General features: G+C 36.7%; 2 protein-coding genes across 2 annotated transcripts; both read left to right on the forward strand.

Annotated features, from left to right (window-relative positions):
* Positions 1-400: 400 nt before the first annotated feature.
* On the forward strand, positions 401-1,872 carry LOC109045041 (forkhead box protein Q1-like). Its single transcript, XM_042747016.1, has one exon. It carries the CDS (start codon positions 535-537, stop codon positions 1,432-1,434), a length of 900 nt encoding a protein of 299 aa, XP_042602950.1. The 5' UTR covers positions 401-534; the 3' UTR covers positions 1,435-1,872.
* A 5,178-nt stretch (positions 1,873-7,050) lies between these two features.
* On the forward strand, positions 7,051-9,974 carry LOC109045043 (forkhead box protein F2-like). Its single transcript, XM_042747017.1, has 2 exons — positions 7,051-8,440; positions 9,326-9,974. The coding sequence occupies exons 1-2, from the start codon at positions 7,486-7,488 to the stop codon at positions 9,502-9,504; spliced, it is 1,134 nt and encodes a 377-aa protein (XP_042602951.1). The 5' UTR covers positions 7,051-7,485; the 3' UTR covers positions 9,505-9,974.
* Positions 9,975-15,024: the final 5,050 nt, after the last annotated feature.

A 15,024-nucleotide genomic window follows, 5' to 3' on the forward strand; every position in this document is an offset into this window, starting at 1 on the left:
TAACTGTGAGTATATTTCATACATGCCACTGTTTTTTTATTAGTTTTCATCTACAGATTGATAATGTACAAGAACCTACTTGAATTTAAACCTCACACAAACTTTTTGATAATATTAAATTTGAAGCAAAACATTGAATAATTCATTATTCATTGATGAATAGCCTTTTAAATACTTAGAACCACTTCAAACATATACAGAATTAATTTTGACCTTACGACTCCAAACCTCACACACAGTCCGTAGAGTTACGGGGGCAGGTGAGCATCTCTAAACCCTTGACTCGCGTGAATGCGATTGTGATTGATAGGTCTAGACTCTAAGCCCCGCCCCCGTGGGCCGTCCCTGCCGACCGATTATATTAACGCCAGCCGGTGCAGTCTTTTCTCCCATGAGGACTTTTTAACCGATAGGAAGTGATAACTTGTTTCTTTAATAGACTTTGACATTGACTAAGACTGAGCACTCCCCGAAAGTGTTGCTCAAAACAAATACCCTCTGAGCTACTCAGTAAAGTGACAGAGGCGCCTTACAATGAAGTTGGAGGTTTTCTCTGCGAGTCGCCTTGTGGACAAGCCGCTGGACCTGTGCAGTGACATGGATGTGAACGTGGCTTCACCGCTGTCCACGGAGGAGGAATTGGGCTCGGATGGAGACTGTTCAGCCAACAGCCCAGGACCAAGTGCCCCCGTTTCGGACGGGAAGGCGAAACCTTATACGCGTAGACCCAAACCACCATACTCCTACATCGCGCTCATCGCTATGGCCATACGCGATTCCAACACCGGCCGCCTCACACTTGCTGAAATAAACGAGTACTTAATGAAAAAATTCCCGTTCTTTCGGGGCAGCTACACGGGGTGGCGCAACTCCGTACGGCATAACTTGTCATTAAACGACTGCTTTTTAAAAGTGCTGCGAGACCCCTCGCGTCCGTGGGGAAAAGACAACTACTGGATGTTGAACCCACACAGTGAATACACTTTCGCAGACGGCGTTTTCCGCCGCAGGAGGAAGCGCATCAATAAGAAGACCCTGAGTACTTCGGAATCTCAAGAGCGCGATGACAACCGGCTCCCAGCGCGCGACGAAACCTCGAAGTTTTCCAGTTCCTTCGCCATAGACAGCATCCTCAGTAAACCGTTTACGCGGAGGGAGCAAAGCACAGAGGACACGTGTTTTGGTACCAGGCTAATGTTGTCAGCGGCTCCGCACTTTCTGCCAGTCGTCATGGGCTTTCCGCCGCAGAGCGCATTCCAGGTCAGTTCTGAGGTGTCGAGTGCCTTTCCGATCTACAGATGTAATACGGCAGACATTACTAACATCAGTCGAATGCCGGACATACCGAATTCCCTTCCGGGTTTGGCACACTCCCATACTACTGTACAAGAGACTGGATATCATCCATTCAGAATAGACTCTCTGCTGTCATGACAAGTGAATAAGGCAATTTGTAGACATTCGCACGCTTGAACGCAGTTTCTTTGGTGTTTGACACACCAGTCATGTGCACTTTCCTCTGTTAAATGGTGTGTTTTAGGCCTGTGTGTGTTTTCGTGATTTAAGTCCATGCACAGTGCTGCATGTCTGCTGTTCAGATGTCTTCTTGGATGAATCAATGTCGCGCCAGTGCAGTGTTTACTGATTCCTTTTTCATTTCTTGTAAACGATGGCATAAGCATGCCAGTAATTATGGACAGAATATGTATTTAAATGTAGTCTACTTCTTTGAAAGATTGTTTTGGGTTACACTTGTACCGTGTTTTATGTCTGTGTAAATATGATTATTTAGAGCTGTGCTCAGTTGGACAACATATGCAGTTGTACTTTCGTTAATAAAAGAAAATATGACAGAGAATCAAATTTTCATTCATTATTTATTCTTATTCTTTGTGTCGCACTTATTAGGTCACGAGGTCCTGTTTTCATCACGAACATGTTTTTCTCACAATTATTAATTTCTGATTTAGAATCTGTCTGAAATCTGTGCTACCAAAGGCAAATGAACATTTTGATGGATTTACAATTTCTAAGCATTAAACAGCCAAAATTCCGGTAGGATAAGTATCAGGCCATACTAGACAAAACATAGACTAACGTCCATGGCAACCGCGCCCAGTAGAGAGGATGGTACGACCATGGCAATTCCGTGTTTGTACGACCTCACCCAGATAGCCCCCCATTTTCCGGTAGGATAAAATATCAATGGCCAAATACCGGTAGGATAAGTATCAGGCCATACTAGACAAAACATAGACTAATTATTATCATTAGGCATCATTTTATGACTTACACACATAGAAATTATTTACTGATTCACATAATCACAAAAATGTTCATTTAACCAGTCTTGGAGATTGAAGCACTATACAAATGAGTAGTTGACCCCTTGGTTAATTCGCACACTGCTTAAATTTCCCATAAAAAGAAGTAAACAAAACGTCCTCATAACATGAAATTACAAAGTCTGTTCACTGACCAAAAGACCACGTTTTAGGAAACTCGGGATTCCAAAACAGTTTCTCTTCAAATTATTGCAGAAAATTCAACACACATGCCTTCAAGCATGAGTCACTGAAGCTGCAGCCACGCATGCACGCGCCAAATAAAAGTCGAATGTTGTCAAAGTTGGAATTAATGGAAACGACACTTCTTGGCAAACAAGTCACCTCAGTCTAATCAAGCATTCAAGTTTATAAAAAAAAAAAAAAACAGTGTCCGGTTTATCCAGAAATATTTCTATATGTCAATGCATTTTAAGCCTAAGACAATAGTTTATGTTACGTTAATTTTATCAGTAATTGATTTATCAATTATATTATTAGGCTAATATAATAAATTAATATCTATAATATCGCTATATGCATATTTTGGTTTTGATTTTTTTTTGTTTTTTTTTTTTGTTGTTGATTTAGGCTATAAATTGAATATAGTTACACCTTTATAATCAAAGCAAATGGAAAAGCGTCCATAAATGCAAAATAAGCTTGACGTCATGGCTTATTACAACTGATCGGGGAGGCATATCTACAGTGTTTGCAGACTAATTGACTTCCGTTTGAAAAAATTACAAAAGCGCATATAGCCATGTTCGGTTAAACTCCAGCAATCTCACACCTGGCTGAAGTCCATGACAAAAGTACAGCAAGACATGAATCATTAAACAGCTAGCTATATAACGAAATCTGAATCTGTTTTTACATTTCTTATTAATGCACATTTTATTTTGTAAATTGTGGGTATTTTAATCTCGACATTTGTATTTATATATTTATTTAGCTTGTCTCAAACATGAAAATATTTTGCGCTGTCCGCGGTACTGAAGCAGGGCCATCGTTTCCTTTTTAATTTTAGTCTTTAGTCAAGCCATCTACTTGGGTTGACAGCCCTGTAATTTTCAGGGCAGGGAAAGGGCCTGATTAAGAGTAAACCAACTCTCCGTGGACTTGTCTTGCTTCACTTATATCACTTTTTATGTAAGCTACTCCCCAGTGAATGAATGAATTAAAAAAATATTATTTTTATTTAATTAGGCCTAATTAATTAACGAATGAATGGACTGTTCTGTTGTATAAAGGGCCAAAGCAAATCCACAATCGTCATAAATAAAAACGTATAAAAGTTGAGAGAATTCGAAGCGTTCGAGGATGGTCGCACTAATATTATAAAGTTAAGGAAAGCTCACAATTTTATGTACTTTTTGTCGTTATGGCACGTATAAACAGCAAGTAATGCATTGTCTGGCTGGCAACCTTTAAATGCTTACTTTTTTTAAATGCTTGCCATTTAAGTGCGATGCTGCAACCTGCAGGTGAACTCGCGGAATGACACACCTGTCTATGTTAAAAACCCGTTAGCTGAGATTTCAAGTCCATCAGGATCACTTCAGCTGCAAATAAACGCTCATTCGTATGCTATAAATATAGCCTACAGGCTTGTTTGGAAACCACGTTAAATAAACATACAGACCAATGGAGGGGTTATCTAAAGAGATAAATTCAAGACAAAAAGAGCATGTTCAAACCAAATTAATTAAACATGACAATATACGAAAGGAAATATGCAAAATACATTACAATGTAGCCTATTTATACCAAGTAAAATACATTCCTTCCGGTGTCACTCAAACCAGTGCAAACACTGACATCGAAACCAAATTACAGCACAGTAAAAATGCTTTCAAACAATGATTTTGTTTAGGCTACAAAATTATAAAATAAAACATCAACGGATAAAATATCCTGCATAATTTTCCACTGTTATAATCTCTTATAATTAGTAAGTTAATTATTATTATCACTGTCCTATATTTCAAAACCATTTCAATTGTTAGCGCCCTCTTCCTCTAATAATTTAAAGTACACTTTACCCTAAAATATTTATATTGTGGCTGTGTCAGGTGTAAATATACTTTCTGTTTTTCTGATAGCCTATTTCAGATCAGGCATAAAATGGTCTCGGAACAAGGTTTGACTGGAGCCTTTGATGCGTATAGTTTGACAATGAATAAATCATAAATCTTGTTTACAGTGCCTCGATTATGTCTGTAATGAAAATAGATCAGTGCGTGTATGTGCGATGCCTTCTTACGCACATACACTCAGCGATGGCCCGTGTTCAAAGTCTCGTGCAGAGCTCGGTTTCCTCTAGAGCGGCCGCGGTATCCGGGACTCGGCGGGGGTCAGGCGCTCAGCGGGCGGGGGAAACCCGGAGAAATACTGCTTATATAGCGCGGGAACATGTTTTTATCCACATCCTCAAGGTAAACTAAAACTAGGGGATTGTTGATTCGCTTTGTTCAAAAGAACACTTAAAAGAGTTGGGTGATTAAAAAGGGAGGGAAAAAGAGAGCGCGAGAGATAACATATCCCGTGCCATTTATGAAAAAAGTCAGGAGCCATAATGCTTTATTTGTTGTCTATAAATATAATGCTATTTATAATACCATAAATAATAATTTAATAAACCGTAAACAAATAATCGGAATCATTAAATAACAATATGAATCAAAAATATAAAAATGCAGAGGTGGATCTCACATAAAAATATTCTGCTGATCGCGACTTCAACGTACAAAGTCCGTCAGTAAAATAACTATATATATATATATATATTGCCAGAACAGTAGACAGGCCACCATATACTACCAGTCAAAAGTTTTTGGACAGCAAGATTTTTAATGAATTCTCTTCTGCTCACCAAGCCTGCATTTATTTGACCCAAAATACTTGCAAAAACAGTAATATTGTGAAATATTTTTAATATTTAAAATAACTGCTTTCTATTTGAATAGATTTTAAAATGTAATTTATTCCTGTGTTTCCAAAGCTGAATTTTAGCATCGTTACTCCGGTCACATGATCCTTCAGAAATCATTCTAATATTCTGATTTGCTGCTAAAAAAAATATTTTATTATTATTATTATTATTATTATTATTATTATTATTATTATTATTGTGTTGAAAACAGCTAAATAGAATTGTTTTAGGTTTTTTAGATGAATAGACAGTTCAGAAGAAAGGCAATTATCTGAAACAGAAATATTTTGTAACATTTATAAATGTCTTTATCATCACTTTAATGCATCCTTGCGATCTAAAAAGTATTAATTTCTATAAATTTCTAAAATATACTCAACTGTTTTAATACTGATAATAATAATAAATGTTTCTTGATCAGCGAATCAGCATATTAGAATGATTTCTGAAAGATCATGTGAAGACTGGAGTATGATGCTGAAAATTTAGCATTGTCAGAGGAATGAAATACATTTGAAAATATATTCAAATAAAAAGCAGTTATTTTAAATAGTAAAACATATTTCACAATAGGCTATTACTGCTTTTGCTGTAATAAAAAAAATGCAGGCTTGGTGAGCAGAAGATAATTATTTAAAAAACATTAAAACCTTACAGTCCAATAACTATTGACTGTAGTGTGTGTGTGTGTGTGTGTGTGTGTGTGTGTGTGTGTGTGTGTGTGTGTGTGTGTGTGTGAGAGAGTGAGTGCGTGTGTGTGTGGTGGTCTGTCTACTGTAAGCAATCTAATTTTCTTTTGTCCGTTTTAAAATAAGTGTACCTTTTAACTTTAACATTTAAAACAAAAGCAATAACAGACGAATTATCCGCATAACAATTATGTTTTAAAAAGTAGGCCTACCTTAATCTTTAAATATGTAGCAGCCTAACAAATAAGGAAATATGCATTAGACGGGTTTACGTTTATATAAATAAATTTATATTTAGGCTATACTGGTCTAAGACTGCTGTGACCCTTCTTTGCTTGCGGAAGCTGTCGACGTCCAAATGGCTAATTGGTTTTTTCTTTTGTTAATGAACGCCGGACTCAAGGGATGTGCTGTAGCCCCGGGCCTGTAAGCTGATCCTGGAGCGCTGTGTGTGGTATCCAGACCTCTCGACAGAGACAGCCTGCTTCCACTCGAGCCAAAGTCATTCCTCTCTCTCTCCCTTGTCCATGTCTGTCTCTGGCTGATCACTGTCTGCCTCATTTGATGGTATGGTTTATTTATTTTAGTCCTGCTGGCTTTATTAAGGCCTCTCACGCTCATATAGTTCTTGTTCGTATTGACAGCCCTCCAAGTCCATTAGATGAACCCATCCAATAAGAATTCGAGTTGCAAATGCGAATTTCATAAAGTAAACACTAGGATTAGCCTTCAGCTCACTCGATAAGCTAAGCTAATCTTTATTAAAAATCATAATGCTATCATACCCAACTTTATTCTCATAAAGCGTGCAACTCTGACTCACTCATTCAGGCGAAATGGCCAAAGCATATCCTATACACAAGCCAAAAGAATAAGCGAGCTTAAGCCAGAAAGATGATGATAATGATGAGAGACGCGATGTTTGTGGTCGCATAGTGATAGACTGAGGGTCAGTTGATTTTGGTGGACAGTGCGTGGAGAGGCTCTGGAGAGAGAGAGAGAGAAAGAGAAAGAGTTGAGTTTGTAGGGGTCCAGGGGTTTGAGGGGGTGGGTGAGGCGGGAAAGGAGGAGCAATTAGAGGAGAGAAAGCCGGGGAGAGTTATTGAGTGATTGGCTGTCGAGTTTTGTTTAGTTGAGGCGCTGCACGAACTCAGTCTTTCCATTTCTTCCTCAAAAACGGACTACAGCCGCCAGGATCAGAACGGAGCTCGTGGCAGAAAAAGAACCGTTTCAAAACGTTAATAAGGACTACGATTACGCACGTTACTTGGATATTTTCCCTAACAAAAAAAGAACTGGATTTTGATCACAACGTTAAAGCCAGAAAAAAAAAGAAGACCGTTAAGTCTACATATAGACTAGATGTCTTGTTAAATTAGCATAAGCGTTGCGTTTATTCTCGGAACCGGCGTTTTCTTGAACCTCGTTGTTGGTTATCGAATAGGCTAGTTCTATCTTTGTGGCTTTGCTTAAGCTTTTTCTTCTGTCAACGTCACCGTTTGTCAGCCAGCTGTGTTCGTACGTCAGCGCGGGACAGATGACGACTGAGAGCTCCCACGGACCACTGCGCTCGACGCCCCCGATGAGGACCAGTCCAGCGTCCAGCGCGCTGCATCCAGGACTGATGAACGCGACAGGTAGCTTGGAGGACCATGGCGCAGTGTCCAAGACTAAAAAGACTAACTCAGGACTGCGACGCCCGGAGAAACCGCCCTACTCTTACATTGCACTCATTGTGATGGCAATTCAGAGCGCACCGACTAAGCGACTCACACTGAGTGAGATTTACCAATTCTTACAAACACGCTTCCCTTTTTTCCGAGGCTCTTATCAGGGCTGGAAAAACTCTGTTCGGCACAACTTGTCTCTTAATGAGTGCTTCATTAAACTACCAAAAGGTCTTGGGCGGCCGGGGAAAGGACATTACTGGACCATAGACCCCACCAGTGAGTTTATGTTCGAGGAAGGGTCATTTCGGCGAAGACCACGAGGATTTAGGAGAAAATGTCAGGCCATGAAACCCATGTACAGAATGATGAACGGCCTAGGGTTCGGTTCCGCCATTTTACCTCAGAGCTTCGATTACCAACCTCCCACCGGCACACTTGCGTGCCATGGCACTGGCTATAACCTGGACCTGTCCGGTAATGGTTATGAATCAATAAACAGCGGGCACCATAGTCACATGTCCCCCAGCTCGAGACATGGTTATATGGCAAGCTGTCCAGTGCCTGGGAACGGAGACTATGGCGCGGAGAGCAACACCAGCCCAGTCCCGTCTTCTCCTGCAATAGCGGGCGCGCTTGAGGGTCACTCGCCGTATTCAGAGGGAACAGCATTATGGGGTTCTTCTTCAAATTCTCCATACCTAAAACAGCCTACTACAGTCTCGACCAACTCGCCGTCCACGGGGCAACATCCCGGCATATTCACCTACTCCCTGGAACAGGGCTACATACAGCAAAGTGCGAGAGACAACACAGACATGTCAGGTAAAAGCAAATAACGTAAACTACATATAATCTCTGAAACATTTATTTACTTTGAAATACACGTGTTAAAGCTATTAAGTTTTAAAATATAGGCCTATCTATAAGCTACATTATTTTATAACAAAAACCTAATCTAATTAAAAAAAACTAATTCGAAATTCCAAAGCATCTCTCAGAATGTCAAAATTCCAACATATTAGGCTTAAGATGACTTTAAACTATACAAAATGTTTTGAATCGATAGCTGTTAAATTCACCTTACAGCTACTTTGTGAGCATGGCTCAAAAGCGTTGACATCTTTTGCAATTGAACGTTTTTTTAGGCCTACGTTCAACCACTTTTTTTTTTTTTGTTAGAACAGTTTGGGTTAGAAACAGAAAAAAATGCATTTATAATATGGTATTATACTAATAACAATACAAATAACAATAGCCTAATAAAAATATTTTATTATTATCAGACGGGTTAAGAGTCATTCCACATTTATCTAAACGTGAAATATATTTTTATAATACAGAAATGTGTGAAGCTCATGCAATCAGGCAATTTAAAAATGGTACAATCGAAAAACATACATTTTATTGAATATTGTTGAAAAACTATTTGTATACTTAAAAAAATAATAAAAGAAATGTGTTTTGTTACACAATATTTAGGCCTACACATTTAAAGGAAGCGACAGGGATATTTTAGGCTACTCTCAAATATGGGAGTAAAAGCTTGTATATGGGGCTATAGCCTACCCATGTATGAGCTGATAAATAGGCTATATATATATATTTAAAAAACAACAAAAACAACAACAACAACAACAACAACTACATAATTTTATGCGTTGTTCATGATGTGTATATTTATCTCACTTTGTATATATCTGTCCTCAGTGGGTATATCGCGCTATCCGACACATTCTTCCCCAGTCGGAGAACGGAAGGACTTCATGTTGAATTTTAACGGAATTACCTCTTTCCATCCTTCTGCTGGTGGATATTATCATCACCATCATCATCACCATCACCACCATCAGAATATGCATCAAGACGTCAAACCTTGCGTGATGTAGGCTAGTCCGCTTGTTGCGGAGCAAGTTGCACAAAGATAAGCTCTTGGATAGCTGTGAGGTAAAGACAATTAATGAAGGATTAATAATTGTACACTCAAAAGATGCTTGGCAATGTTTTTTTTTTTTTGAAAGCCAGCGAAAAAGCCCCTGGCGACATAACTTGACCTCACCGCACCAAGCGCATGCAGTTATGGACTTGCCACTTTATGCCTTGTGGTAATATTTCAACAGAGTTTGAATTAAGCATATATAAGTATATTTCACTTAATCTGTACAGTGCAATGTGATGTTAGCATTAAAACATTTCAAAGGAAAGTGTGTTTTTGCCTGACCCATAGGCCGAGACTCTATACCCCTCTATCTATCTATCTATCTATCTATCTATCTATCTGTCTATCTTTTGAGTCAAAAGTCCAAATGTGTTTTTCCCCATCAGTGTTTTTTTTTTTAAATGTTGATTACACAACTATAGTTTAAAACCCTCCAACATCAGAATAATTGTTGTCAATTTTGTCTTCCAAACTTAAATTCTTGCTTCATATTTTTGTAATAGCGGTTGTGCAAACAAGCGAACAATAGGTTTATACAATAAGTCAGTTTTATAATGAAGGGATATAACCTATTTTTAACCGAGGGTTAGAGATTTCTTACATATTCAGGTTGTTTTAGTAAGATGTAATCACATTACTAGCCTACTACTACTACTATTATTATTATTTTAATTTAAATGTTCAGGCCTATATTTTGGAGTTTCATTAACTGAAACGTGTTTCATAATTTCATAAAAAACATATAATACCCCAGTCCTTTTAATGACAGGTTTCACAGTGAAAACATGCTCTTTGGTCAAAAAGTAAATTTATCTTTTAGAAATGTATTTTATTTACTGGAGTAAAATGGTGTTACAACTAGCCCCGGTCATCCTCGTTTAGGCTACCATTATTACCATTACTTTAGGTTAGAGAAACATTAAAGAAATGTTAAAATGCGTCAGGAAAAAGATCAAATGAAATAGGCTACAGCAACGTTTTAAGGATTTCAAATATTTTTTCTATACTCTACAATTTAAAATAAAGGGAAAAAAAATGAAATTAGGAAAATTATTATTCAGCATAATTTACATTTAGCCTAATCTACCCAACATTTGTTAAATTAATCGCCAGTTTGGCCAACATGATAAATTACAGAATGTTTTGGTAACATTGTTATAACTCTTAAATAACTTTTAAATCAGTTTCGTCCCGTTGCAACGCATCGAACATATTTTAGGCTATATTTCTAACTTAAATTATACTTGCAGCAGTGCCCTAGGGAATTTGACCCATTCCAATGAGTAAAGAAAAAATAAATCTTAATTTTGAAAAATAAAAGGACACGGGTCACTATAAGAAAAAAATAAAAGTTCAGCTCATTTCACAAAATTATTGGTGTGATTGCTGGTGGCGCAGGCAGTGGAAGCTTTTAGACGGTCATCTACCGCCATCTATTGGTGTCTTAATGTACTTTCACGCGACGCCTGTGAAATAGACTCGACGATTGCCAAATTTCCTTCTGATTTTATAAACAAAGCGGCATACCTGAGCGAATATTTGGAAAAGATTACAATGAGACATTTATAGCTACTAATAAACACGGATTATACTCACAGCTACATTCATCTACATCAATCGCACCCGTCTTCAAAACACAGTTCTCTTCCAAAAAACACAAAGCCTTATTATTAAAGCATATTGAAGGTATTTATATAGACAAGTAAAATTACCTGGAAACGACCATATTAAACACAGTTCGTAAACTATACTGCAATAAAAGAAAGAGATTCTCATATGACAACATTGCCATCACAATATTAAATCTTGGGATAAGATAAGTAGTATCTGGGGATGACAGCTGCATCTGGAGTGCACAATGCAGAAAAATAAGAAGAATATGAAGATCTTATTTCAGCAAACAAGACATTGTTTTTACAAAATAGAATCGTATCATTGTGCATTAATAATTAGTATATTTGACAAAAAATGGGATGGAATCTAGACTCCCAGGTGTCAAACATCAGTGATCACTCACTGAAAAAGAAATACAATGATGCAACATTCTTTTTGACCTTATAAGAATTAAAAAAACGGCTATAGGATACTGACAGAGACAGCACACTGAGGTGGCACTTTGAACAACCATAATGTCAAATGAAAAAAACAAAACAAAAACGAAACACGAACCAAATGGTTACTAAATTCATTTTGTCTTGCAGAGTTTCATGCTCTTTTTCCTACATGTCATGAAAACTGTGCACCAGATGTGTTTCCGTATAGAGTTTACTGCTGATTGACTGCTAAACAAAGACACATTTAAAGTCCTTGTAAATGATGCCTTCAAGTCTTGCACAGTTACAGTAAGCAAAACCTCAATCTAAGGAATCAATTTATTATTTTTTTCTTGGCATACCAGCGCATTTCTAGCTGCAGATTTGCATTAACAAAATTCTAAACAATTAAAAAATGTAACATTTTAATTAGACATTCTGAGATGCATGTAGAACATTTTATCTAATGCACAATATAAAATGTTGATGAAAAGAAAACATAATCTGGGTTCTCTGTAACTGGAGCAACTAAAATAGTTGATTCAAAAGCAGAATGACTTTCATTAAAGAGATGACTTGCAGCATTGTGAGTCAGGGCATGTGTTTTAGTTCTAGAATTGCATATTTTGTTCATTGACCTCATACAACTCATAATCTTGTATTGTGGTGGTGAGCAGAAAAATATAGCTAAAATGATGGAAAAACAGCAATGTATTTACTACCACAACAGTTAGAAATGTATTTATTACCATAATCAATTATTAAAACAGTTAATGCAAGTCAAATATGTTATGAGCTTGGACTAAGAAATCGGCGTTGTATTAATGTTATCTATACATTTTCAATTTTAAAATTCCATAATAATGCTAAAGTAATAGGGAGAGCAAGTAATAGTAGGCCTATGTGTGTGTGTTTTTTTTTTTACCTTGCCTGTACTAATAAAAGTGGTGTACGGGTTCCCCCTAGAGGCCAAAGTTGAAATATTTTTTTGTTTTTTTGTTTTTTGTTTTTTACTTGAAAATAAAACCAAATAAATTGTAATTTAAAGGCTGGCAAACACAGTTGTCATGACTCAGCAATGAACTCTTAACTCTTAAGTTCATATTAGTGGGTCACAATATCAAGGCTGTAACGTTAGATAGTTTTGGGATAGTGTGAATGAAACAAAATACATGATTTTATTATTACTGAAAAGTAGCCTAATCTCTGACTCTGTGGATTACAAATTTCAAAACTCTGGCAAACAAAGTTGTCATGGCTCAGCATTGAACTCTAGTGTGTATCACATTCCCAAGCAAACGAAGAAGCAAAAACAAACAATACAGTATTTACCTCACAGTTTTACAGTCCCACTATCTATTAAAGCTGGGATGTTCGCCGTTCCAGAGCTTTGCCAAACTTTGCCAACAAATGAAACACACCCCCTTTTTCCTGTCGAGCAAAAGCAAAACAAGCAAGCTCTTTAAGCACTTTCTCAGCAGCTCCTTGCAGCGATGAAAAGCTTTACAGGTCATACCATAGAGTGGTTCACACTCATTCTTTTCACACTCATTCTTTTCATGGTCCTGTCGCAGCTTCCGGCTTCCCATATATGGAATGCCCAGTGACCGTGAACGCGCAAAATGATTGACAGACAGCAAGCGCATCAGAGGCTTTCTGATTGGCTAAACACATAATTCGAGTTCGACTGTCATAATCTCAGGGCAGTTACATTTAAATGATATTCAGGGATCATTTTCTTTTAGTTACAGTACCTTTCATGTAAGTTCTTTCTGACTTCAAACTCTAAACTTTGGGCAAAGTTAAGCAGACTTCACAAAGAATGCGGACAACAGCTGTGACATCAGCTCATGAGGGGCTTCATGCACCTCATGCTCATGAATAATGCTACTTCTATGCAGCTGGCGATGGAACATTCCTTTTAGTGCATTAGCTGATTGCATCCCTAACCCATTCGCTGTAGTTAACCGCATTGTTTGAAGAAGTTAGTGTGTGGTCTTGCCTGTTCGCGTGCAGTCTGACATCTGTGCACCAGTGCAGCGTCCCATGCTACTATTCTTCAAACGCAAAAAGGAAGAACAGAGATTAATTTCTTTTTGAGTTTGATTTGGCATCATTATGCAAACTGCTGACCCTATTAATGGATCATGCAATTATTATTCACAATATATAATCATCATTTGTATAGGCTATATTTAAGTTAAATAATAGCTGTAGGCATATATATATAAATATATATATATATATATATATATATATATATATATATATATATATATATATATATATATATATTACAATATGTAATTTACATGTTTATTTGCAAGTTATGTAGGCTATAAATGCTTAGTTGATATAAAAAAGCAACATTAAATATTGGTATAAAAAGATTGCATGAACCAAGTGTAAAGGTAAAAAATAAAAACTGATTAAAATGGTGAAAAAACAGTTACAGATGCTAAGATAGGCATAAACCTTTTTACCTTATTAATAATCATTGTAACCTAAAATCTTGACCTTGATTTTAAAAAAAAAAGTTTAGTAGCCTATTTATAGCCTATATTGAATGGCTGCTATTAGGAGACTACCCAAAATGGGTGCTTTAATTAAATGTCCACAAGGGGGCGTTCAAACACAGAAACACAGATTTAGCAGGTGAATTTGGCCAACCTACAGACGCGCTCCTCATTTTGTTCTCCACTTTCATGCTCCTCACCGCACCGCGCTGAATCGACCTAATTCCTCGGGGTTTCAATTGCCACGAATAAAGCAAGAAAAGGATGAATACGTGAATCAGTGAAAATATGAGCCAGGACATTGTAACCAATTTTTAATTTTAACCATAATAATATTAAGAACAAGGATTTTAATTCAAAACAAATAAATTGGACAAATAACAGTTTTCCAACGTGAATTGCATGTACGTTTATTCCTTTAGCAGTAAGTAAAGCACTTGGTCAATGCAGTTATTTGATTAGTCATTTTTTTAAGATAAAATAAGCTACGTGAATGATGCTTTGTGACATATCTTCTCATCTAATTTGCTTAAATAATATCGCGATATATGATGTTAATATATTTGTAAATTAACTACAGTGAACGCAGTCTATCATAAAAAGTCAAACAAACACCCAACAGAAAAAATAAATAAATAAAATGCAAATGAATAAAAACCGCTTCTTTGTATAACTGTTGTTGATGAAACATATCATAGGCTATTAATTATTTATCATGGTGTTTCATTTCTATATATTGATGGTTTTGTGGTCATTGGTAGGCTAATAATAAATTGCTTTATTACTAATTGTTTTAGTTTTTCATGTAATGATTGATTTTTTTTATAATTTATTTGATTTACCTTCTTTTTTGCCAACGAGAGAATAACAATTTTATATTTTACTTAACTATTTTACTTGTTTTTGACCTTTTCTCATCCA

Source organism: Cyprinus carpio, chromosome B20, assembly GCF_018340385.1.
Source record: "Cyprinus carpio isolate SPL01 chromosome B20, ASM1834038v1, whole genome shotgun sequence".
Lineage (NCBI taxonomy): Eukaryota > Metazoa > Chordata > Actinopteri > Cypriniformes > Cyprinidae > Cyprinus > Cyprinus carpio.